Source organism: Denticeps clupeoides, unplaced genomic scaffold (assembly GCF_900700375.1).
Source record: "Denticeps clupeoides unplaced genomic scaffold, fDenClu1.1, whole genome shotgun sequence".
Taxonomy (NCBI): domain Eukaryota; kingdom Metazoa; phylum Chordata; class Actinopteri; order Clupeiformes; family Denticipitidae; genus Denticeps; species Denticeps clupeoides.
Window position 1 is genome coordinate 101493 of NW_021630084.1, and position 27319 is coordinate 128811.

A 27319-nucleotide genomic window follows, 5' to 3' on the forward strand; every position below is an offset into this window, starting at 1 on the left:
TGTTCTAGGTGCAGCGCAGACTTACTTACACCTCAGTGGTGTCGCTGCCTCATGTGACCTGGTGAAGCAGCATGGGGAGATCAGCACCATGGACAGTAGCCACCTGTCAGCCAATGGGGGGGACACGAGGGAACAGTAAACACACGTCTGTCCGCTACACCTGTCCTGAGCACCACACCTCCACCTGCTCTCCATCCGCTCCACAGCAGGAGCTGAAACATGACCCCAGCTCGACGTTCAGCCAACCTGTTCAAACTTCATCTGTGACCCCCTACAGCTCATCCTTATCAAGTCCCCAAAATGTCCTGCAATTTCCAGCTGCCCATGATGCTGACGCCAGTTCACTGGAAGTCCCTCCTGGTTCCACTTTCCTGGCTACTGCAGACCAGGAACATCTCACAAGGTCATGGTGTTATTCTCATTATGGCTTTTTATGTTGTTATTTGTGGGTGTTGTTTCATCCACCTCGAGAAAAAGGGGATCATATCACAATAATTATCTATTTATTTCTCATCCATGCCCTGAACAATAACAATCATATATTTTAATTATGATCTAACCACCTATTATGTTTGTCATGTGATAAAAGAAAATGAGTCAATTTCTAGAATTGAGATTCCATTGATGTTCCTTTAAACTGCTCATCTGGTGAAATCATCACTATAACGTCCTGTTGATCTCGTCTCTCTCTTCATCCTGAGCAGCCGTTTCCAGGGTGAAAAGCACGAGGTGAGAAGTCACCTGTAACAAATATGTCCTTAACAAGGACTGTGGCGACGCCATCGATGGCCTTAATGAAAAAAATGCCCCCATGCGTTGGATCCGAAACAAACATGGCAGCATGACAGCCACACGAGTGACTCCAAGTTTCAACAGTGCAAGAAACGGCGTAGTTCATCAAAGATGTGGGCATTAAACTCAGTGTTGGAGAAGCTTATAAGAAGATACCTATGACTGGTGCGGGGTGGCGGTCCTGGTATAAAACTTTTATTCAGTTAGAATAAATAAATTGCTATTGCTATATTGGTCAATTAATTTGGGTCAGATTAATTAAAGCATCGTAAAAATAATCACTCGGTTATTGAGGTAAAAATAATTGTTCTCATGCATCTACTGCATCACAATAATTAAAAGGAAACAGGATCACCCAGAAGACACTAGTCTGGGTCCCGTTCATTAACCCAGACTCATAAGAAACGGACTGGTGACTGAAGAATGGCGGCCTGGACTCACAGCAGAGAATCTCCACAAACCCTCTACCTTGTATCAGGAGAACCTGTTGGTGTTAAACTTTTTTTACTCATCTCCGCTCTGAAACAGGACAGAGGTTTCAGAGTCCGTGACATCACCATTTGAACAGCAGCTCACTGCCTGTTTAACTGCTAGTGGACGCGACGTTAGACGTGGTGGATTCTTGACACCCGTGGTCAGGTGTGAACACTAGAGGTCCCGTCACCCGAGTCGGATTGTGAAACCTTGAGAGACTCAGAGGAGAGGAGAGGGAGGCAGTGACGGAAGTTTATTTGCATCGGTACGTATTGCTGCTTGATAAATTTACAGAGGTTTATGCCACTGGAGCTCTATGTACACCATCAAATATCTGACCCAAATCAATACACATCTTGGCTGAAATGTACACCTATTTATTAATAGTCATAAACACCCACCCCACAGGGCAGATGCATTCTGGGATTTTTTTTAAACAATTAAAAAATCTTTAGAAGCTCATAATCCGCATAATGCCATTTGGTAAGCCAGTGATGCACCAATACCAGTAATATATGAGGAGCAAACTGAGCAAACTATTTGTCGCGGTACCAGATGTGGCATCAATCTTAAGTACGTGTACTAGTTCCGTAACGTGAGCCTGGAATTGGACTAAATTTTCATGCCAGTATCGGTGCATCACTCGGCAAAATGCCACAAAATTCAACCCATTGGCTTCATTTGTATAAATGAAAATTAAAATAATGTTACACACACCTGTAAATATCAACTATTATTTAAAACAAGCCAGACATGGTTATTCAGACGGGACTTTTATCAGCTCGTCCTTAAGTGGAAGGCATATAGAAAAGAAAACATGTTTCTGTACAAATTCAATATTCACAGCTCACTCATTGCATATAAATGATTTTCAGTACATGTGTCAGAATCCCAGGCAATGGTTTAATGGTCAGCAGAGGACACGGCCCTTTTCATTCTTCTGCACGCTCGTCCTCTCTTGCAGCTTTGTGTTTTGGTCACTTTACAGACTCATTCAAATAAGTCATAAAAAAGAAAGGTAAAAGATTGAGGATAGTGGCTCATGGACTCTTGGTTTAGGAGACTTTTCCGGACATTCAGGTCCATTTCATCGTCTTCAAGCAAATTCATAGGGAGTGACATGACGAATTAAGGCAACTCATTAAGAGAAAATAGAGGCCCTTTTAAAAACAAAACCAATAATTCACTTTTCGGCCACCGTATGATCCTCTCATGTCTCTTTGAAAAAAAAGCCTTTAAAGGTTTCAACGGCATTCAACCCAACGTTGACCAACGGTTGCGAGCTGCTCGAGGAAGGCAGGAGTTCGCCGCTGGTTATACTTGCACAGAAGGTGCGGTCCTGCTCAGAACTTGAGCTCGCATGAGCTGGACGCTGGTCATGATCTTCTTCTGATGGCCCATCAGCGTTACGCCCAGTCTCTGGATATCTCTGCAAGATAACAAAACTTCACTTTTGTACTCTCACATGTACACTCGGGGTCAGAGCTTAACGGTAGGTGTGTCTGTCATGCAGGGAGCACAGGAGCGGCAACCAATCTGTGTTGAAGACATTTAAAACCTCAGGATTCTCGACTGATTGGCTGATGTCCTCAGTGAGTATGTACAAACGTGACAAAACATCATGAGCCTCTTTTCTACACTTGTCTCTAAAATAGTTTTAAATATTACAGAAAGACTTAGTCTTAGCAGTTAACAAAACTAACCTTTCCAATTTCGCTATGAATTAGTAAGAAATTTTTAATTGATTGACAGCCCTAGTTTCCATGTCTCCGAAATGTTCAAGTTTCCATTTGTTCCTTCTGTTTAAGTGGTAGGAGCCTAGTTATGGTAGCATAGTGGTTTAGACACTCGACTGTGAACCAAAGTTCCATGTTCAAACCCCATTTACTACCGCGTTCTGGATGCACCTGAGAAATGTACATTTTTATTATACAAAATGAGCAATACAGTCGGGCAGCTCCATCTAGTGGTGATTTCTAATAAATACTGACAGGGCCTTGCAACATGAAGTTGGGGTTTCATGAACTCACTGCTGCTTTATGGTCATGACGTGTCCCAGCGTGTGGTACCCGGCTGCTGAGAAGTGCTGCTTGTAGCGGCTCATCTTTATGGTGTCAAGCCACTCATCCACGGTCCGGCAGCTGCTGAAGTCTGGAACGCTCCTGTTCATCAGCGGACTCCTCAGCCTGCAGATGAAGCACAAAGCAGCACGAGGAGGCTGAGGACCTGGAATCCAACCGGCTGAGACAAAAAAAATCAATGGTGGTTAAACTGATAGAATATCAGAGCGCTGGATCTGGGTTTGGGTGGATTAATGGAGTGCGAGAGATCCTCCTTCTTCGTCTCCGCCCCTCCTCCTCATGATATGCCCTGCTGAGTCTGATGAACCCGGCAGTCAACTGAGTCGTTTCTACACCAATTTAAACCACCACCAACTGCAGATGATCAATGGCCATATTGAGCCGAGAGGTTTTAAATAACAGCGAGCTGCTCAGTCCTCTATCTGGAACTGGAACGCCTGCACATTTTGCTCCTCACCTGCACATGGTGTCAGATATCCTGAGGGTCTCGGGGGTGCGAATGAGCTTGTCCAGGACAGTGACGATCTGGCAGAACCGAGGTCTCTCGTTACGGTCCCTCTGCCAGCAGTCCAGCATCAGAGTGTGCAGTGCCGCGGGGCAGGACATGGGTGCCGGGAGCCTGTAGCCCTCCTCCACCGACTTGATCACCTGTGGAGACAGATCAGAGACGTGCGTGTACGTTAAATCTGGAACCAACACACCCAGTCCCTCGTTTCAGATGTCCAGTTGGGGCAACTCACATCCCTGTTGGTCAGGTTCCAGTAGGGCCACTCTCCGTATGACATCACCTCCCACATGACCACTCCGTAGCTCCACACGTCACTGGAGGAGGAGAACTTGCGGAAAGCGATGGCCTCTGGTGCCGTCCAGCGAATAGGAATCTTCCCACCCTTATGAAGAGGGCGGGGTTTATGGTGAAAGGCTTCCAACACGACCCGGAGAAATCTCTCTATCAATGTTCCCAAATTATTCTGTCATTTCTGGGGGTTCGGGATGATCCCTGCATGGTGATGTTCTGTGGTAGGGAAACTCACGCTCGTGGTGTAGGCTGCGTCAGGGTCGTCCTCCAGCACCCGCGAGAGCCCAAAGTCGGACACTTTGCACACCAGGTTACTGTTGACCAGGATGTTGCGGGCGGCCAGGTCCCTGTGGACGTAGCCGAGGTCCGCCAGGTACGTCATGCCGGCAGCGATGCCCCGTAGGATCGCCACCAGCTGAATGATGGTGAACTGGCTGTCGTGGCGCTGCAGGACAAAAGGGACCAGACATGCTGACTGAGCCACGGACGTGGGTGGAGGATGAAAGGAGAGATTCCAGCTCACCCTCAGGAAAGAATCCAGCGAGCCGTTCTCCATGTACTCTGTGATGATCATGACCGGTTTACCTGAGTCCAGAATGGTGACGTGAGATGAAATATGACCAGCTTCCAACATTGCCAGGTGTGCAAATCTTACTGTGGGTCACCACGCCCTCCAGGTGGATGACGTTGGGGTGGTCAAACTGCGCCATTATGCTGGCCTCGGTCAGGAAGTCCCGTCTCTGCTTCTCCGTGTACCCCACTTTCAGAGTTTTCAACGCCACAGGAGCCTCCCTCTTGCCAGGCAGTCGGAGACGTCCGTAACACACCTCGCCAAACTCACCTGTCGACGCAGAAGAGCGTCACACACACTCTGGAACCAGGTGCCAGGTACCGGTATCTACACAAAGTTGGGTTGCTGATGGGTACCTGAGCCGATGATTTTCTCAATCTTAATTCTGGAGGCTTCGATCTCCCTGGCGAACTCATGCACGGCCTGGCAAGGATCATCGTATGTGTGGGGGTCGATGTAGAAGCGAGCTTCAGGAAATGACACTGAAATGGAGGTGGAGATGTTGAGGGAGACGTTCCGCAGCATGGATGGAATCAGGAAAAGGAGGAGAGTACCATGGCCGTTCTGGTAGTGCATTTTCTCCTCGTCTGAGTCCTGGAACGCCTGGCTGTAGCCGCAGTGTCTGCATCACACAAGCAGAAGAATGTGACAGAAGTTACGGTGTCATTCACTCCATTCACAGGGGGCATCAGATGCGCTGCTTTAAATGGGTTCTTTCCCCACGGATGTGAATTGTAATCTAATAAAATATTTCACACTGTCTGATGGAGATATGGTTCATACATCAAACATGAGCAAGTTAAAGGAGATGAAGCACATTTGTATTGTTAACGATTTTTTTCTTATTTGAAAGACAAATAAAATCCATATCAAAATGTAATGTCATATTCAGTATATACAGGACTCAAAATATGCACTGGCTTCAGTTCACAGTTCTATTCCAGCTGAAAAATTGAAATGAAAAGTAAAAGGAAACCGAGTGAAGTACTCCTCTTGCCGTTTTCTACAGATGACCACAGCCAGGAAGGTGACCAGGCCCATCACCAGCACCATGCAGATCCACACAATGGTCATGGTGTTGTAGCGCAGAGGAACTGTGGAACATGAACCGGTGTTATTTTACCTTACTTCTACCTCCACAGCAAATGGCCACGTGAAGGCCCTCACCTGCGCTGCCGGTCTCGATTTCCACCGACTGGCTGAAGCGGCCACAGCCAGCCGAGGTCCGAGCTCGGACCTGGAAGATGTAGCGTGTCCCCGGCTTCAGACCAGACACTTTGGCGCTGGTGTTCTTGGCCTTCAGTGTTGAATAGCTCTGCAGCTCTTTGTCCTGTTGGAGGACAGTAAAGGTCACCAGGACTTTTCTCCTGCAGGTTATGGCTCTAGAAGTCACTCCTCCGCCTTCATTTTCCTGATGCTGAGGTGGTGCTTTGGGTGCTAGTAGCCTAGCGGGTAACACACTCGCCTATGAACCAGAAGACCCAGGTTCAAACCCCACTTACTACCATCGTGTCCCTGAGCAGGACACTTAACCCTGAGTGTCTCCAGGGGGGGACTGTCCCTGTAACTACTGACTCTTAGTCATTCTGGATAAGGGCATCTGGTAAATGGTGTAAATGTAAATGTAAATGGTGCGATATGTATTTTATCCTTGTAGCGGGTAGAATAAATAACACCCGGGCGCATGTTTAGCATCCTGATGGAACCTGTCAGAAGTGCTCCTTGTTCCAACCGGAGTAACTAACAGGAGAAGACATGAGGAAACTGTACAGCTGCATGCAAATCCAGTCTCTCCTGCCGTATTGGGGGGAGGCGGAGCTGGCAGATTCCGCTCCCACCCCGAGGGACGCCCTGCCGTGACCGCCACGATGCGAATACGGGCGAATCGTATTTACGCGGCTACCTTGTCGAGTCTTCGCTAATTTGAACACTTTCGCCCCGTTAATCAGCAAATCTCTCGGCTGGAGTGGCAATTAGCTTCTCGGTTGGCGAGGGCTCAGACTGGCTCGGTTTGCCATTATTGTCACTTCTGATAATCAGACTGAACTGGCAGCGGTGGACAATTTCCTTTCAATTAACGGGTCCACCATTGAGCTTCAAGTGAGGCACCGAAAGCCTGGCTGCTCATTACAACCGTTCCTTCAGGTCCTTTTCACTCAAGAGATACAGAAGAAATAAAATGGTAGGTGGTAGTAACCTAGTGGGTAAGACACTCGCCTCTGAACCAGAAGACCCAGGTTCAAACCCCACTTACTACCATTGTGTCCCTGAGCAGGACACTTAACCCTGAGTGTCTCCAGGGCAAAACTGTCTCTGTAACTACTGATTGTAAGTCGCTCTGGATAAGGGCGTCTGGTAAATGCTGTAAATGTAAAGTTATGATGCCCGGACGTCCCTGACCCACCTTTTCGTAATATTTGATGTCGTATTCCAGAATGACGCCGTTGGGCTGGTCGGGTTCCTGCCACAGCAGCGTGACGCTGTCCTGGCTGGCGTTCTCCTGCCGAATGGCGTTGACCTGAGACGGCGCTGCAGACAGAAGCTGGCCTTGTCAGGTCTGCACCAGCCAGGGTGATATCGTGTAGAACTTTGGCGTGTCCTACCTGCCTGGTTGGTGGTGATGTTGACGCTGGTGAAGTGCGGCGCCTCGTTGCTCAGGTGGGACACCCCGTTCAGCACCTGGATGTGGAAGGTGTAGTTGGCATGAGCCACGAGGTTGAGGACTGTCACCCACGGCTCAATCAGCCCCGACTGCTGAGGGATGAAGCGTATCTGGGACACGCCTGTCCGAGAGACCACGCCCCCGACGCCGACGCCGCCCGCGCTGCCAGTCCCGAGAGCCATACTGCCACCAACCGCAGGCACCACGACCCCCCCGGCACCGCACTCCTCACACTGACTCCACTGCTGCACGCACTTCTGGCACGTCACGTTGTACATCATGTCACTGCGTCCCCCGCTGTCCGCGGGGGGGGTTCCACTCCAGGCTGACGGAGGTCCCGTTCACCGAGGAGATGACGTTCACTGGAGCTGATGGAGGTCCTGAGGAAGAAGCAGGGGACGATTGACCAGGCAGGGCGAGGCAAGGCATGGCGTCGTGCTGCAGGGTGTCACCTGACTTACGCGTGCAGGGCGCGTTGGGCGGGTCGGCGGGCGCTCGGTAGAAACTGGCATCACAGGGGCAGGACAGGGCGGCTCGGGTCTCCGAGTGGCTGTGAAGGGGACACTTCCCACATGGATCGTCTCCTGCCAGCGGCTTATAGAACCCAACTTCACAGGCTGGAGACAGGAAGCGTGAAGAAGCCAGAACACGCGTTACATGTTACACTGGAAAATGGAACATTGTACGTCCTACACAGCAGCTTCAGGACACTAGCGAGCTGTTGCAGTACCAAATCCCATCTTCAAACTCTTATTGAGCTTGTTCAACCAGTTTGGTGGGCATGAACCCTGGCCTGAATGATCTGCTCTGCTCTGGTTTGCTATGGACGTGTGAAGGATGCATGATGAGGACTGCAGCTCATCTTCTCATCTCAGCTTCACGCTACTAATTCCACTTTATTTAATGATTTAGCCAACTAGTGGTGTTGAACATTTAACACATTAAGACGTGAACTTTAAAGGAATAAAAAAAACAGCGCAGCACCTCCATCGCCCGACAGGTTCTCAGCTAAGCTCCATCTGGGTTTCCAGAAAGATTAAAAAAGCGTTATAAGAGCATTAGCAGAATGAGATATTTGCTCTGTTTGGTTTGCAGAGCCCCGGGGGAGCAATATTTATACCTCTCCGCGTTCTCTCTCCCCGCGCCTGATGTTTTTTACCGAGTTGAGAAGCAGGTCAGGATAAACATCAGCGCCAGTCGAAGATGCCCTGCCACGCACTGAATACCGATAAGAACTCCGAGAGGCCGGATCCAGTTCTACTGGACCAGGTCTGCTGGGTTCCATGTGGGATCCAGTCCCTGCTGAGGATGGAGAAGGTTCTGAATCATAATTTGTTCTACTTTGATCATTTATTTACACTCTGAGGTATCGCTCTGATGTTCGCTTCCACTGTTCTGGTGAACAGGGAACATCCCTGGGCGGTGGGTAGGGCGGGGTCACACCAACCGCTTCGTCCCTTTACCTGGATCCTGAGCAGGGCTCTGGACTTTTTTAACTGGGCCGTTTCGCATCCTGCTGGTTTCAGGAACAACCAGCATCTTCCCACCGTTCCTCTCCATAAACTCCACCAAGAACATTAAAATGTGCACATGTGTGCAGGATGTGTGTGTGTGTGTGTGTGTGTGTGAAGTGTACATGTAGGAAGTGGACACGCTGCTAAACCTGTTTGTTTATTTCCATTTTGATAAATGAACTCATCTCAGGCGTGGTGTGTGTGTGTGTGTGTGTGTGTGTGTGTGTGTGTGTGTGTGTGTGCGTGTAAGCACGCGGTGGAATCTTAAAGGCCCAGCACTGTGTTCTAGAGCAGCTGTTCGGACTGTCAGCACCTGTCAGCTCTTCTCTCCCACTGCTGGGGAATTTGCATCCGACTGAATTTTAATGAAGATCTTCAGCGCCGTGGGCCGACCTTCATTCTACTTCCAGTGTAAACGGATAAATAAATAAATTATCAGATGAAAAACGGGAGAGGAAATGATCCATCCGTCACATGACACGCCTGAGAGGCCGGCCGGGCGAGGAGGGTGCAGAGGCGCGGCTCTTCTTCTCCGTTTAAAGACAACTGTGGCCTTCACGTGGTGATCCACACAACATCTCCAACTTTAAACTGGCCCAACTTCCAGACACACACACACACAGACAGCAGCTGTGTGATGGATGGTCGTGTCACTGAGGTCACAGCTGGAAATGGGACACTCCATCACTGCTCCTCTCCACACGTGTCCCGTAAACCCCGCCTTCGTTTCCGTCGTCATTGGCAACAAATTTTATTCCAGCTAAATGAAAATAAGAAGCATAACTAATCTGAAGGAAGTGAACATTAGGAGCGGCTTTTTATCATCCACACTCAGTCTGTAGCTGCTGCTTTATGAATATGAAGACAAAGCAGCAGGTAAAATTATGTCATAACCGTGACCTTCATGCACAGGAATAACAGCAGAGTATCTTTAAAAGAGTCGGTGAAATTCGGACCCTTTCCGCATCAGAGATCATGTTGATTTTGCATAAGTGCTGCAACAAATGGCGGAAGTGAATTAATGAGAAGCGGCTGGGCTCAGGCGGGGGACAAATTTCGGGAGTGACATTATGAAGGGTCGGTGACATTTGTCCCCCGGGGCCCAGGTTCTTGGGGTGGAGATAAGAGCCTGAATATTCCAACCTGACCTTTTCCAGTTCAGGCCAATCTCCTGAAGTCTTTCTCGTCTTGTGAAGTTCTCACAGATCCTTGTTTGGTCCCAGTTATGTAAAACTCCAGGACGTTAAAATGTGAATAATACGACATTGTGCTGCGTAACGAAGACGTCGATAAATAAGTAAACAGCAGCAGGTCACGTTCAGATCAGACCTTTTCATTACAGAGTCTCAGCAGGGCCGGCCGGATCGTGCCGTAAATTTCTCCGGAACGTTGCCGGGCGGGGTGGGGCTCAGTGGGGCTGATTGTCCTTCAGCAGAATTGCTTTTAGATTGGACTAAATTGTTTATCCCGCTGACGCAGGGACTCTTACTTTGCATCTTGAGACGTGGGCGAACACACACACACACGCTTCTCCCGGTTGGTCCAGGACACGCCTCCAGTGTACACGATGTCATGTGACTGAGCACCGTGGCGGCAGCAGACTTCTGCGATTACTGGTTCTCTCTTGTTCAGCGTTTATTCCCACTTTCTTTGACTTTGAGGCATTTCTCCTGCGCCTTGTCAAGTGTCTTGTCTCCACTGTCCCTCGTGTCCCTCTGTAAACCTCCACAGTGTCTGCTGTTAGATGAGACCTCTTTGTGACACCAGCTGTCACTGAATCTTGGTCTGTGTTGGTCTGCAGAGAAACTGAACTTAATTTCAGAGTGAAGAGTGGATGATGATGAAGGGTCTTGTAGCTTCATTGCTAAGCTGTAGTCCTTCTTTGAGGTGTTCTTTGCATTACTGCCGGTGTTTCTGCTCGGATCACATTGTGACTTCATCCTGGCCTCGCTGGTTTCTTCAGTGTCCCTGTGGATACTTTGGTTTTTCAGCCTACGTTCTTGGCTTTGGACTCATTTCTCTTCCAAAGAACAATATTCCTTGGATTTAGATCCACAGAAGAACAGAGTGGAGCTACACTGAAGATGCTAGGATTATTGAACATGTCCAATGCTGCATCTCTCAAGAGGTTCCATTTGAATAATCTTATTAAGGACCAGTGGTCCAATTCATACGGACTGGTGGAGACAGCAGGAGATCTGGACGTGGGGTGCGGTGGTGAGTATGACAGAGAGTATTGATCATTACAACATCACATCTGCTCATCATGGCTTCAGCCCGACAGACATGTCATCTAGACGACTCCGGGGGTCCAGAAAACATCAGAAAGCACAACAGATGAAAGAACAAGTCTCTGTAGAACGTGTAAACACGGTGGAAAATAATTAGCTGTTTCCTTCGGAGAACCTCGCAGCAACAGCCGCCAAAACACACAGTTCCTCCTCGGCAGCTCTTCTAATGAAACATGGAAACAGGAGCCACGTGTCGGTACTAATGAGCGCTAAACGGACTTTAATTATTTGATTGAGCTGCTGTCAAGGTACCTGAGTTCCTTTTATTGATCAGGGGACCTAGAGGAACGTGGACGCCATCATCAGGAAGTTGTCCTCAGCACTTCATGAGCCACGCCGGGGCCCTGATTTGAATGAACCTGCTACTCTGTGCCGCGGTGTGGGGAGAACGTGGAGGACCACCGGCCACGCCCGCGGTGAAGGGCGTGTCTGCGTGACACAACGCGGTCCCGTCTGGACGAGATACAATTCAGCGTTTATCAGTCCGGTCCCCGGACGGCCGTCCACGCCGAGGCTGCGGCAGATTAAAAACCGCGGCTTTTGTCACACTGACAGCGTCTGGCTTTAATAACCACGATCTGCAGAAGCTCCGGCAGCCGACTTTAATCCCAGTTTAATATGTTGGCTCGGAAAAACATCCACGCGTCCTCAGACAATAAGAGGCGGCCGAAAAGACAAAGATGCTAATTAACCCCCCACGCACACACACACACACACACACACACACACACAAATCCCAAATCCCACTTTACCCGCAGCTTCCACCGCGGCCGGCTCGGTCCGGGGGAGATAAGAGACGCTTTGTTTCCCAGTCAGTCAGCCAGTGGGACTAGAGGACATGTTGGTCACGTTGGACCAACACCTCCATGTTTACTACGGTAAATGAAAAATATGAAACAGGCTGGTTCTGTATGTTCTATGTTCTCAGCATTGTTGGGTTCTGCCCGTTGTTCCCCTCATCAGAAGATTAGGAACCTGAACTCTTCATTAGTGTATGCTGCCCTCAAAATTGTGCAAAATTACCTAATTACTGTTAATTACTGTCTATTCATATTATGGTGGTTTTCTTTACACTGACAACTTATTCTATGTAGAGTTTAATTACACTCAATTCATACTTTTACTGTTGTAATTATCGTACTGTCCATTCTTAGATGATTTGACTGTCTTGTGTCTGTGTGATGTGGCTGTTCCTCCGAGTTAAATAAAGTTTTTTCTGATTCTGATGCACTGCACAGTTTTTACCAAAATCCCTCTTCCGTCCCCATGACCTGTACGTCAGGACGTTCTTCTCCTGGTATGATGAGTCTCCGCCCATCTCCGTTACTCCAGATCACCCTGGGGGGCGGCGGTCCCCGTGCGGAGCGGACGGTGGGGACGCAGTCGTCTGTTTTGATCTCCACTTTAAAAATCCACTCTAGACAGTGTCCCCGTGACCCTTTTAAAGAGAGAGAGGACTGTACACGCACACACTCACCCCCCCCCCCCCTCCTCTGGTGAGATGTGCGTGACTGCAGACCGACACAGTGACTGGGTGAATTAACACAGCGACCCAGTTCAGACCGAGACACGTGTCCTCGAATTAAAATGCCGTCCACCTCCACCCAGCTTCATCTGCTACATCAGCTCTGTCCCCCGTCTGACAGTGTAGTCCGGTCGGCCTGTAAATATGGAGACGAGGACCCACCTATGCAGACCGACACAGTGAATTAACACAGCGTCCCAGTTCAGACCTAGACGCGTGTCCTCGAATTAAAATGCCGTCTGTCTCCACCCAGGGTCCCAGCTTCATCTGCTACATCAGCTCTGTCCCCCGTCTGACCGTATAAAGCAGCCTGTAAATAAGGAGACGAGGACCCACCTATGCAGACCGACACAGTGACTGGGTGAAGTAACACAGCGTCCCAGTTCAGAACGAGACGCATGTCCTCGAATTAAAATGCCGTCTGTCTCCACCCAGGGTCCCAGCTTCATCTGCTACATCAGCTCTGTCCCCCGTCTGACCGTATAAAGCAGCCTGTAAATAAGGAGACGAGGACCCACCTATGCAGACCGACACAGTGACTGGGTGAAGTAACACAGCGTCCCAGTTCAGAACGAGACGCATGTCCTCGAATTAAAATGCCGTCTGTCTCCACCCAGGGTCCCAGCTTCATCTGCTACATCAGCTCTGTCCCCCGTCTGACCGTATAAAGCAGCCTGTAAATAAGGAGACGAGGACCCACCTATGCAGGCGTCCCGGTGCTCCTGGAACCCCGCGCAGCACATGCACCGTCCAATGGGCACCAGCCACTCCCCCTCGGCGCTGCAGTACATTTTGGGCGTGCCCCTCTCCTCGGCGTGGTCCACGCACTGGCCCCGCACCTCCACCAGCGAGGACGAGTCGGCGCCCGTCACCACGTCCGTGAAGAGCGCCAGGCCCCGCGCCACGGCCGGGCAGCGCTTGTAGTAAACCCGCACCGACACGATGGCGATGCAGGCGCCGATGTCCTGGAAGGCCAGGTAGAAGCCTCGGCGCGTGAGGGGGCCGACGCCCCGCACCTCGGTGTTCAGCTTCAGCCGCCTGACGCCCAGGTCCACGCCGGTGAAGCTCTCGTCGGCGGCGATGGTGTCGATCTTGGTGAACTGGCTCTCGGAGACGCCGGCGCGGCCCACGTCGCGGTCGGCCTCGCAGTAGTAGAGGTTGAAGGTCTCCTTGCAGGTGCCCAGGACGCCCGGCATGCTGTTGCAGTCCCGCAGCGTGAACTTGACCTCGATGTAGACGCGCCGCGCCCCCGACCGCTGGATCCAGTTGCTGCGCAGCCAGTTGTTCTGGTTGGGACTCATCACGTTGCACACCTGGTAGGTGTGGATGGGCGTGAAGTACTCGTCCATCTCGTTGATGGCGTCCCACTGCCACAGACACGAGACAGATTACAGAGATGTCAATTTTACTAAAAATCTAGACCGAGATCTTCCCTGCACTGACACAGATAAAGATCTCCACCCACCGTCTGCTTCCTACCGGCCATAAAACTTTATTTTCTAAATTATTGCCAGGCTGAATTTGACTTTTTAATTAGTACAATTGTCATTTTATTGTTCAGCCTAATTATTACAATGTCAACTTGATTAATGTTTCATTTTCTGTTAATTGGTTTGTTATTCATATCTAATATTTATTGATTTGTTGGTAGAGATGGCTGGAGGACGAGCCCACTGCTGAAAGTGAAGGAGATGAACGATGCTGAGAAGGCCTTGTCATTGCCGCGGCTCTGGAGTTCGAGGATTTGTGGGGTTTTACACCGAGATCCATTCCCGGTGAGGTGGGGTCCGGTGTGTCCCTGCTGCATCATGATCTCCCACCTCGTCTCCCAGCCACAACAGGACATGGTCCACTGTCCCGTTCCCCAGGCGGAACAAAGCCCTGTCCAGTTTCTCCAATCTTGTCACCTGACTTCATCAACAGCAGATGCAGAAAGACACCAACTTCGCCTCTTTTCCCTGAGATCCCATTTCAGATTAACTGCTGAGGAGGACAAATCCGTGTATCTGCATTAAAAAAGGTGGAGCAACATGGCAACCAGGCTGATGAGGAGGAGGAGATAGCAGAAGAAAATTACCTTTGACAAAACGCCTGGCGTGTGTGTTCCAAGTTATTCATTCATTATCAGAGGCCCTGGAGTCTGGAGTTACGAGGGGTTAAAACCCAAAATATCATCCGGTTTTCTCAGCAATCTGATGACAGCAGTAACCTTTCCAGAAATGGCAGCTAACGGTGCAGGTCTGAGCAGAAGCCCACAGCGGGGAGAGGATCGTCTCTACTGGCCGTTTCACTTACAGCTCTGAAACTGTACAATCTGTCAATTAATGAGTATTATGAGCAAAAAAATGATTAACCGCTGTCTGGTACTAAAAGAGTAATGTGAAGTGATTGTCACTTGTGATACACAGCAGCACAGCACACTGTGACACGGTGGCACCTTGGTGGATCGGGATTCGAACCGGCAAACTTCTGATTACGGGGACACTTCCTTAACCGCTAGCTTAACCACCACTGCCCCAAAAAGAGGTCAGTATAATCTTCTTCACGTACTCAGTACATAAAAAATTTACTGAGGACATTGTGGGGACGTTATTGTGTTATTTTTGTCAACAAAATTTTTGACGAAATCTTTTTCAACAAGATGAGACACAATGTACATGCTGGTCATGATAACTATTATTAAATATATCTTGGGGTGCAGTGGGGGGCAGTGGTGGCCTAGCAGTTAAGGAAGCGGCCCCATAATCAGAAGGTTGCCGGTTCGAACCCCGAGCCACCAAGGTGCCACTGAGCAAAGCACCGTCCCCACACACTGCTCCCCGGGCGCCGGTCATGGCTGCCCACTGCTCACTCAGGGTGATGCGTTAAATGCAGAGGACAAATTTCACTGTGTGCATCGTGTGCTGTGCTGCTGTGTATCACATGTGACAATCACTTCACTTTAAGTAAAATTGTTGGTAAATAAAAAAGAGACTAAATGTGGCCTACAAAATTAAAACTATACTAAAATGACGAGATGTTATTTCCTCCTGTTTATTTGCATTATTATTATCATGTTTCTGTTTCCTGTCTCTGACATCCGGTTGCACACTTGGATGTGGAGAAGTCTATAATGTAACAGTAATATAGTAGTAAGATAACCTTGTTTTAAAAATGTGTTTGACTAAAAGAAAATGTTTTTATTGTCTGTTCTACCGGTTACTTCTACTATATTGACTGGATTAAATAAAATTGCATTACTAAAAAACGAGACTAAAAAAATATTTTCATTGACTGAAACTAGACAAAAATAATCATGGTTAATTCTGATTAAAATAAGAGTAAAATCCTCAGACTTTTAGTCGACTGAAACTTGACTAAAATGAGTCTAAACGTATAAAGACTAAAATGACAGCTGGACGCAAAGACCATCCTGCACACACTGGGCTATGAGGACAATACTGGAGGTGTCCACCTGGAATAACAGGCGCAGAATGATCATGTTGTACAGTTATTTCAGAAACCTGTGTGTGTGTGGGTGGGCGGAGCTGCTGCCAGGATCAGTGTGGGAGCAGAAGGAGCTGCTTTATGTCATTATTTAGTCTTTTACGCCTCACTGACACCCAGTCAAGGTTTTACAAGCCGACTGCATGCAGTCAGAAGATGTTCCAGCAGATGAGAGGCAGTGAGGTGTGTGTGTGTGTGTGTGTGTGTGTGTCAGGGTGGAGTGTGTCCATTATGAGCTGGTCAGCAGGGTAATGGACAGGAGAACAGGGCTGTGATTGTGGAGGTGCTTCCGGAAAAACCCGTATCATCTCTTTTTTTCCCACAATGCATTTGTCACCGGGCTCGCCAGCACTGACAGCGCTATTGATCTGGCGGTGCAGACAGAATGAAGTTGTCACGACGGATGGGGGGAGGAAGAGGAAGGCGGGAGGATAATGAAGTCCTCTGACAGCAGCTGTCAAGCTGGCTGACGGCGCCGTGTTAAAGCTGCCTGATGAGGGGGTCAGACAGCGGGCACACCTGGCATCAGCGCCACCCCCTCGCCACCCGCCACATGAATGATTTACAGGTGGTCAGCGCTTCACACACGCCACACATGAGGCCTGCTGACCACTTGCGCCCCACCGACTCCAGCTGCTGAAACGTAACCTCCAACCGCTCAGCAAGTTCATCATTCCTGCTAATCAGCGCTCAGTCCGACTGACTGGATAAAGGGTCACACACACACAGCCAAACACACACGGACATGCACACAAACACAAATCCCGAACCGCCCCTTGATGAAGGTACCGTCCCCACAAACTGCTCCCCGGGCGCCTGTCATGGGTGATGGTGTGCTGTGCAGCAGTGTATCACAATACACTGCTCATCACACACATTTGTGTCTCATCACACACATTTGTGTCAACCAGAGAGATTTGTTTTCTTTTGCTAGAGAAATTACAGCAGACAACAAATTCAGCTAGAACCGCACAGACATAACATTACTGATATAAAAACACAAAGACTTCAAAAAGATCCCAAATCCAGTCATAGCATAACCAACATAACGTTACGTACAAAAACAAAACAGCAGTGACATGTGTAAGTATGTCTGTAAGTAACATTACAGACATAACAACACAGCAGTCATAATAATACAACAAAACCAGTCATAACAGAACAGACATAACACTACAGACATAACAACACAGCAGTCATAATAATACAACAAAACCAGTCATAACAAAACAGACATAACACTACAGACATAATAATCATTGTGTCACCGTGTGCTGTGCTGTGTATCACAATGACAATAACTTCACTTTCACCTATTAACAATTATGCAGCTCTCACGCTATTACAAAAACAAAACACAAATAAAATACAATACTACAGACATGCAGTACAGACATAATAATGCAGCTGCCTTAAATCTAAAAAACTAAAGTCACTGTTACATCACATAACAAACCATAATAAATGTACACTAGAGGCACAAACGCATCTAATGAAAACATTCCTTAAAATAAATGACATTAAAAAAAGACCAACAATGTATTGTGTACCTGAGCAAGACACTTAACCCTGAGTGTCTCCAGGGGGACTGTCCCTGTAACTACTGATTATAAGGCGCTCTGATAAATGCCGTGAATGTAAATGCCTCACAGCTCCTGTTCCTCCACCTGTTCAGGTGGCTCCATTACTCCTTCATGACTCCGCTGAGATGCACTGACGACACTCAGTCGGCCGCACACACAACACAGCATGTGTGTATTATTAGCACACACATGAGTGATCTATATGAGATTACTGTAATTTTCTAATATTCACATACATATTTCTAATTTGCATGAAAGGTTTGTTCACAACGGAAGAAAAGTAAATTTTGTTTTTATTATGTGATATTTTATTGATATTTACAGGAGGTGTGACCAGTCATCTATGGGACAGTGGTGGTCTAGTGGGTGAGGAATTGGACTCGTAATTGGAAGGTTGCTGGTTCGAACTCCGAAATGCCAAGGTGCCACTGAGGTCCCCTTGATCTCGGCACCGTCCCCACACACTGCTCCCCGGGCGCCTGTCATGGTGCCCACTGTCACCAAGGGTGAAGGTTAAATACAGAGGACATGTTTCAACGTGTCACCATGTGCTGTGCTGCAGTGTTTCACAATGGCAAAATCAGTCACTTTACTGTCAAATCAAGGTGTGACCACTGCGCCTCAGTTATCATTACAGTTTGTGTGTAAATAATAATCCTAACTATGATGTTTTGTAAGTCTTCAGATTCACAAATGAAGCCAGCCTGATTCCAGATTAGAAATATTTTATATTTCAGTTTCTGCTACTGAACTGAACCCTTTTGTCACATCGGCCATCATAATTGTGTCTCTCAAGCAGAGCTTGTATATACAGAGGTGTATATACACAAACACACACACAGGAACACACACACACACACCCACACAGAGTGAGGCAGAAACAGAATGACAAAAAGTGGAAACTGGGCTGGCAAGATTTCTACTGAAAAATTCAGTTCAGCATCTGCTGCTCGTCTTATTTGCAGTCAGGAACGTTTCTGTAGTTTTGTACACACCTACAAAATAAAAGATCTCATCCAGAAGTAGGTACTGCAGCACTAAACCTAAATTAAAGACTGGCAGCAAATAAAGTGCAGCACAGCACACGGTGAAACGTGTCCTCTGTATTTAACCATCACCCTTGGTGAACAGTGGGCAGCCATGACAGGCGTCCGGGGAGCAGTGTGTGGGGACGGGGTTTTGTCACCACTGCCACAAACGATGACATTTCTGTATAGGACCTCAGATCCACCGTCCACATCCAGGAGACCCCAGCAGGCAACTGGCTGATCATCACTGAGACACAGAGGGACGCCACCCATCTGCCACGGCCTGAGACACCACGGCCTGCAGGACTGGAGCTAAACTGGATCACCATGATGGACGACTGGAGTTCACACCGTACAGATCCCGGAACGTCCCAAAACCACGAAAGGAACAGGAAAACCAGCTGCAACACACCAACACAGCACATACCAACCAACACAGTCCATACACACACACACACACACAATAAAATACACAATTCTTGGGAAGATTACTTTGGAAATGTTATTCATTACAATTACAAGTTACCCTATTTAAAATGTAAAGGTAGTGAAACTATTTCAAATACAATAAAAAAAGTAATGTAACTAATAACATTTGATTACCTCTTTTTTTATTTTGTAACCTGGAAGTGTTCACCTTATATAACATAACTAAACATTGACTTGTTCCAAACTCTTTCTATAATCACACCTCCATCTTCGCTGCAGAGCCGCTTCAATGCCACGTTTCTATCGGAGGTACCGCGATGGCTCACAGTGCTGCATCACAGTTCTAACACAGGGAGCTGGCGATGTCAATTTCCAATGTTATGAAGAGTCTTTGCCCTGATTTGTGAGGAAAGTTCTGCAGCCTCCCATCAGGTTTTAAATGTTGATTTCATGCTTCTCCTGTCTAGTTCAGCCAACCATCAGTGTGATGGAAATTAGCTTAAGTGGCTTCTTAGTAACAAATTCCATGAAAGTGTGGAAAATATCTTCACCTCCGGTGTTCTTTTAATAGTAAAATGGTCAGGAGATATCTCCAAAAACCGCTCTGATAAACACACAGAGCTCATTAAAACAGAACTGTGCGCTGAGACAACAGCATGTCCAGGAGCTCTGCTTTACTTTACCTGCTGCCTCTGTGCTTTAAATGCGTCTTTAACAACTTCTCAGTCCTGGTGTTTTGTGTTGCGTTTTAGGAAGAACATGACTTGGTAAAAAAGTGATTTTTTTAGTTCTCGTGAGAGCAGCAGGGAACTCTGGACTTGTAGATTTTGTGCATCGGTTTGAAATGCCGCTCCTTCTTCAGTAAAACTGTGCATTGCATAAATGGAATTTTCTCTTTTGGACTCTGACATGTTTGATTGTGTTAAATGTTACACGATTAGTTGCACACTGAAAAACGGGTTTTGTGCCACTGCTTTAACATTTTAGTGATGGCTTTTTGTGCACAGAGCGCACAGATGGCTTTGTATTAAAATGTAACTAAAATCATGACCATTTACAGTTACATTTACTGCATTTACCAGACGCCCTTATCCAGAGCGACTTACAATCAGTAGTTACAGGGACAGTCCCCCCCTGGAGACATTCAGGGTTAAGTGTCCTGCTCAGGGACACGATGGTGGTAAGTGGGATTTGAACCTGGGTCTTCTGGTTCATAGGCGAGTGTGTTACCCGCTAGGCTACTACCACCCTACACAACACACACAACATGTACAAACCAATACACTGTATATATATACACACACACACACACACACAGTCCGTACACAGAAACAGAGAGACGAGACGAGATGAGACGAGACTCACCCCGTGTGACGGGTACGTCAGCCAGCCCCAGTCTCCCATTATCAGTGTCGTATCCAGCAGATTCACTGAAAAACACAAAGTGTGTTGGTGCATGTTGGCTACATGATTTTACATTTTAATGCAAATATATATGTAGCAACTGTATGTTATAAATGCAACTATATTTTACTATACAATATTATGGTATTAATGCTGTATTATTACGTATAAGTGTTTAAGTGTTTCGTTGCATGATGCGAGGAAAGTGCTGCTGGCGACTCTAATTGTCTGATTCATCTGGACTCGATCCTGTCTGCAGTCCTTCGCCGTTCAGCGGCGTGACGCCGGCATTGATCACCGGCAGAGCGGCGGCTCGGCCTCCGGCCCTCGTTCACCGCGCTGGAAATGATGAAATGTCTGCAAGTGCTGCATTGACAGGTCCTCCGGAGACGCGCCGCCGCTGCCGTTATCGATAGCCTGACAGACGGCGGCTATTTGGTTTGGTGACTGTAAGGTGACCGTGACACCAGCAGACGGACGGAGTGAAGTGTCTCGGTGTTGTGGCATCTACTTGGTTTGGTGACGGTAAGGTGAAAGTGAAAGTGAAAGTGAAGTGATTGTCACATGTGATACACAGCAGCACAGCACACGGTGCACACAGTGAAATTTGTCCTCCTCACTTATCCCATCACCCTGAGTGAGCAGTGTGCACCATGACAGGTGTCCGGGGAGCAATGTGTGGGGACGGTGCTTTACTCAGTGGCACCTCAGTGGCACCTTGGCGGGTCCGGGAAACCTTCTGATTACGGGGCCGCTTCCTTAACCGCTAGGCCACCACTGCCCCACCAAACTTGGTTTGGGGACTGTAAGGTGACCATGACACCAGCAGACGGACGGAGGGAAGTGTCTCGGTGTTGTGGCATCGTTTGATGTGAAGCTGTTTACTTGTTGTTGCGTTTGTATTGTTTTTGTGACCATCTGGCTGATGTGTGTGTGTGGTTGTGTGTATGTTAGAAAAAAACACTTTTTCTAATTTAACATTTTTATTTTCGCTTAATTCAAACAAGAAAAAATGGCTTAACTCAATTAATAATTAACCCTGGAGCAGAATGAAGGTGGACCAGGAAGATATAGCAGGATGATCGTGGAGCAGAATGATGGAGCAGGATGATCGTGGAGCAGGATGAGGGTGGAGAAGAAAGATGGAATAGGATGATGGTGTGGCAGGATGATGGAAGAGTATGATGGAGCAGGAAGATGTAGCAGGATGATCTTGGAGCAGAATGATGGAGCAGGATGATGGTGTGGCAGGATGATGGAAGAGGATGATGGACCAGGAAGATGTAGCAGGATGATTGTGGAGCAGAATGATGTAGCAGGATGATCGTGGCGCAGGATGAGGGTGGAGAAGAAAGATGGAATAGGATGATGGTGTGGCAGGATGATGGAAGAGTATGATGAGCAGGAAGATGTAGAATGATGGAGCAGGATGATGGTGTGGCAGGATGATGGAAGAGGATGATGGACCAGGAAGATGTAGCAGGATGATTGTGGAGCAGAATGATGTAGCAGGATGATCGTGGCGCAGGATGAGGGTGGAGAAGAAAGATGGAATAGGATGATGGTGTGGCAGGATGATGGAAGAGTATGATGGAGCAGGAAGATGTAGCAGGATGATCTTGGAGCAGAATGATGGAGCAGGATGATGGTGTGGCAGGATGATGGAAGAGGATGATGGACCAGGAAGATGTAGCAGGATGATTGTGGAGCAGAATGATGTAGCAGGATGATCGTGGCGCAGGATGAGGGTGGAGAAGAAAGATGGAATAGGATGATGGTGTGGCAGGATGATGGAAGAGTATGATGGAGCAGGAAGATGTAGCAGGATGATCTTGGAGCAGAATGATGGAGCAGGATGATGGAAGAGGATGATGGACCAGGAAGATGTAGCAGGATGATCTTGGAGCAGAATGATGGAGCAGGATGATGGTGTGGCAGGATGATGGAAGAGGATGATGGACCAGGATGATGTAGCAGGATGATTGTGGAGCAGAATGATGTAGCAGGATGAGGGTGGAGAAGAAACATGGAATAGGATGATGGTGTGGCAGCATGATGGAAGAGGATGATGGAGCAGGAAGAGGTAGCAGGATGATTGTGGAGCAGAATGATGTAGCAGGATGATGGTGGAGAAGAAAGATGGAATAGGATGATGGTGTGGCAGGATGATGGAAGAGTATGATGCAGCAGGATGATGGAGATGTGTTGGATGGATTTGGATTTTGCTAATCTTCTTCTCCCATGATCATGCATGTTATTTTATTGAGCCATAATAACAGAACATCTCTGATATTAAAAGATTTGATTTACCTCTTGTCCGTTAATAATGCAAAGAAAAATATTTCATGGTTTAATTTGAACAGGGAGAGTCTGGTTTTCCCATTCTTGCTTCATGTGACACTTCTGGACATTTAGCCACAATTCTACCGGTCAGAGGAAGGTCCCACATAAACAATTTTAGGGCTTTTAATATTTATTGAGCCTCTGCTTCCATGTAAAAAGTGTAGATTAACCTAAGCATGTGAGGGGGGAGAAGGGAATCAACAAGTAGAAATATTTCTATAAATCATAAATCATGATCAACAGACAGACTGGGTTGCTGACAAAGATCATGTTGACAACAGCACAGCCAGTGGCGGGACTTGGGGACTGTAAAGCATTCATAAATGCTTCTGACTTATGACGGAGATCCATCTGCTTTACCAATCTTCATTATTCATCTGAACAGGATGCTGTCAGAGGAGGCTTCATTATGGAAACATCAGCTGCAGGAACTCTCAGAACTTCATAAGCTCATAAAGTAGTGAAAGTGAAGTGATTGTCACTGGCAACCGGCAACCATCTGATTACGGGGCCGCTTCCTTAACCGCTAGGCCAGGAGTCCCAGCCTGAACTTGACATCAGCATGATGTCTGGAGCCCCACACCTGCCAGACCCAGCGGCAGGTCAGAACGGAACCGGGGTCTATGAGCCTGTTCTGGTGACTGGGACTGTTGTTCTATAAAAATCTGTTCGGCGGTGTGTGTAGCGCGTTGGCCCTGCTGCTCCTGCGGGACGAGCAGAACGCGGCGCATCAGAAACAGCGTTCCCCTGGGAACCGCGGCCCGTCAGATATGTATAGTGTCTAGAAGCAGGAGGAGGTCCATCAAAACCCTGCAGATCCAGGATGGAGCGCAGGTGTATTGCCCGACTGCTGCGCTAAATACACACTTGATCTCTTGTAGGAATGGTCATGTTCAGGTGCAATACAATAAAGTTCAGAGGTGCTGCATGACACAGGTGACAGTTATAATAATCCATGTAACAGAACACGTTCAGAGCGTCAGCAACAAATGAGCGACCTTTCAACCTTGACCTTGTTAACCATGTTACGGTGCTGTGATTGGTAGAGCTGCAGTTCTCTTTCTGGTTAATCTCCATCACTGCATTCAAAAACTGCATTCATGCAGTGCTGCTTCCTCAACACGTGACCAATTGGTGGGTTTGTGTGTGTGTGTGTGTGTGTGTGTGTGTGTGTGCATGTGTGTGTGTGTGTCTGTGTCCTGTAATCCACAGAAGAAAACTCCACAGACTTCAACTATTCACCTTCTATAAAATGTTAAATAAAACCTCCCATTTACTACTGTACACACACACACACACACACACACAGCAATTCTCTCATTTCGCCAACACAACGTACTTGTTTTGCACCACAACTGATGCAATGGAGTGAAAGAACCAATGTGAACTTTTCCACCACATTTTCTCTTTTTCATGATTATTTTTGTTTATGGACGGAGGCTGACTTTGTGATAATGTGTGTGTGTGTGTGTGTGTGTGTGGGTTTGGTTGTAATGTATTTGTTTTGGAACTGAAGAAAACACCCCCCTCCTCTCCTCCATCATATTCTGGCTGTGATTGATGTGCGATTATGGGAATAAACGGCGTCTTTTCCATCACTGCAGGACTGCCTGAACGTACAGAGTCCTGATGCACACCTGCAGGGTGCATTCAGGGAGTGAACGAACGAATGAACGAGCGAGCGAAGTGATGAACTAATGAACGAACGAACGAACGGATGATGGATGCCTGTACACCTGTGTCCATGCTGACCGCTTTAATTTTAGTTTTCTTCCATTTACTGCTAATTGTCGATGAATGAAATGAAGAAAATATATAATGATCATTCAGTTGATGCAGTTCCTGTAAATAAAATGATTTAGACTTGAACTATTTTTTTTCATTGTTCATTATATATTGATTATATATATTTTACTCCAGGCTGTATATTCATTTACTTCTTTATTTCGTTTCATCACTTTAAATTATTAGATTGACAACATCGTGATGAAGTGACATCTCATGCTCTTTAATACTTTTCCATGTGGTGAAATGCATGCTGGGAAATTAATCAGATGCAGTGGTTGGGGCTCAGCAGAAACTGTCAGAAATGAGCTGATGTCCAGACAAATTCTGGGTAATTTCATTGTTTGGTGTTTAGTGTTTAGTGTGTGTGTGTGTGTGCGCATGAACTTTTTTATTCACCCCCCAATACAAACACACACACACAAACACAGTGAGATTAAAGATGAACTCAGAATTAATCACAGATTGGTTTGTGAAATGTTGTTGTAATATTGATTAATTACAATGAATAATTATCAGAGTCATTTTAAATGGGCGGGACCACGGTGACCCTCATCATCCTCAACTTACAGCTTTATGTCTTCTACATATTAGATGTCTGATGCATTAGTCAGCACATGCACTCTCTCTCTCTCTCTCTCTCACACACACACACACACATATCTCTCTCTCTCACACACACACAGTGTCTGTGAATGACCTGTTTTGTGACACACACACATTCTGACATGTGCGTGCAGCTCACATTCTTCTGCACGCACAAGAGCAGCAGCAGCTCCTCACGCACCGGGAGCGACTCTGAAACATAAGTGTACAAACACACACACACACACACACACACACACACACAGACACTGTGACTCGGTCACACGCACATAAACAGAGACAGAGAATGAAAGGCATGCTTACACAGATGCATACACATACAGAAATACTGAAACGTGTGTGTGTTTTCCTGTGTTTCGACAGTGCTGTGTGTGTGTGTGTGTGTGTGTGTGTGTGTCCAGTCTTACCTTCACTGCTCACCGTGTCTCTAGTTCCCAACGCTGACAGGAATAAAGTCCACACAACGAGAGGCAGCAGCCCACAGTCCCACGCCATTCTGTGTGTGTGCGTGAGTGTGCGTGTGTGTGCGTGTGTGTGCGTGTGTGTGCGTGTGTGTGCGTGGACCAGAAACACGCCCGTCTCTCTCTCTCACCCTCCTCAGTCTCTCTCCCTGCCACCAGTGGAGACTGTGCTCGGCTCGGAGGGGAAGTCTGCGCTCATTTGGTCCGAGTTTGGAAACTGCCTGCACTCTGCCGCACGCAACACAGCCATCAGTGGGTGGGTGGAGCCTGCCCGCCCATCACCTCCTCACTAGCCAATCAGAGAGCTGGAGTTCTGGCACATTCACCAAGCTCGATACTCTGGACACGCAGCTACGTCTTCCTCCATCCCTTCTTTTTGCTCATTAATCTCTTCGTCTGTAAATCTGAAAATCTGAAAATGAATCATAAAGAGAATTTTTTTCAAATATGATCTCACACATCACAGTGCAGCTGAGTGCACACTGTTCATGATTTCCTATTTCCCATAATTCCCACGTGTTGAACAACTTCAGACATTCAAGTTCCGTAGATGTAGATGTGCTCCAGTCTGATGATGGTCTTGATGGCTGCTGGTGGCATGTGAATTGATTCAGGTTCTCAGATGTCCTGCTCGAGAATGCCGAGAGAGACGGATCCTCCAAGCAGGAGGTTCTGAGCTCTGTTCCCCTACAGAACTCACCAGTGTTAGAACCTGAGTTGGAGGAGGAGATGTTGGACCCCTCAGACCCTCTAAGACCACGATAAGCACAATAGGCTCCACCCCTCACCTGTAGTGAAGCTACTTAACATTCAGAGCGGCCCAGTCCACCAGCCTCACTGTCACCTGACCTAGAACCTGTCCAGCGTAGAAGAAGGGATGGCGCCCATGGGCAGGGTGGTGGTGGCGGGCGGGTGTGAAATGCTGCGCTCAGGGTCTGAGTGGAGTAGAAGTGGACGGTGTCAGGGTCACGGGGAGCCGGCCGGTCCCCTCAGCTACCTGCCCGGACGCCTCTGGTGTGGCAGCCTGTTCCCAGAGCAGCAGCAGATGGTCGGGTCACAGCGGAGCCCCGGCCAGCGTGGATCTGCTAAATATAGAGGCGTGATGACAAAGTCATTTAGTATAACATGGCTGGCTCCACGTACGGCCCGGCAGGGGTCTGTTCTACACATTTTCTTCTCTTCAGCTTTGTCTCCGACCACCGTCACATTTCTGGACATGATCTCATACAGAGAGGTGTACGGCGTCAGGGTTCACAGGTCACCTGGGCACGTGAGGTTGATTGGTGAGCCTGGTCTGGGTTTAGGCTCGGCTCTGCTGTTTTCATCCCTTCACAGTCATCTGAGGCCTTTATCTAGAGTGATTTAAGCATCAGTGCAGTAGCTCCTAATGTGTGAAGACCAGGTAATGAGCGTACAGAAAGAGTTCCAGAGTTGGGTGGTTGCTTCTGGGAACCAGTCTGAAGTGGATGTGAGTGAATCGTATGT

The 27319-nt window shown here is 47.8% G+C and overlaps 1 protein-coding gene across 1 annotated transcript; it reads right to left on the reverse strand.

Moving 5' to 3' along the window:
• Positions 1 to 1423: 1423 nt before the first annotated feature.
• Positions 1424 to 26041, reverse strand: epha8 (eph receptor A8). Its single transcript, XM_028968411.1, is given in 18 exon segments — positions 1424 to 2695; positions 3297 to 3452; positions 3805 to 3995; positions 4088 to 4237; positions 4382 to 4591; positions 4670 to 4731; positions 4802 to 4987; positions 5074 to 5199; positions 5272 to 5339; positions 5706 to 5811; positions 5885 to 6047; positions 7122 to 7246; positions 7321 to 7693; positions 7695 to 7759; positions 7841 to 7996; positions 13410 to 14076; positions 20601 to 20665; positions 25781 to 26041. Coding segments are annotated over 18 exon segments (3072 nt in total). The 5' UTR covers positions 25869 to 26041; the 3' UTR covers positions 1424 to 2580.
• Positions 26042 to 27319: the final 1278 nt, after the last annotated feature.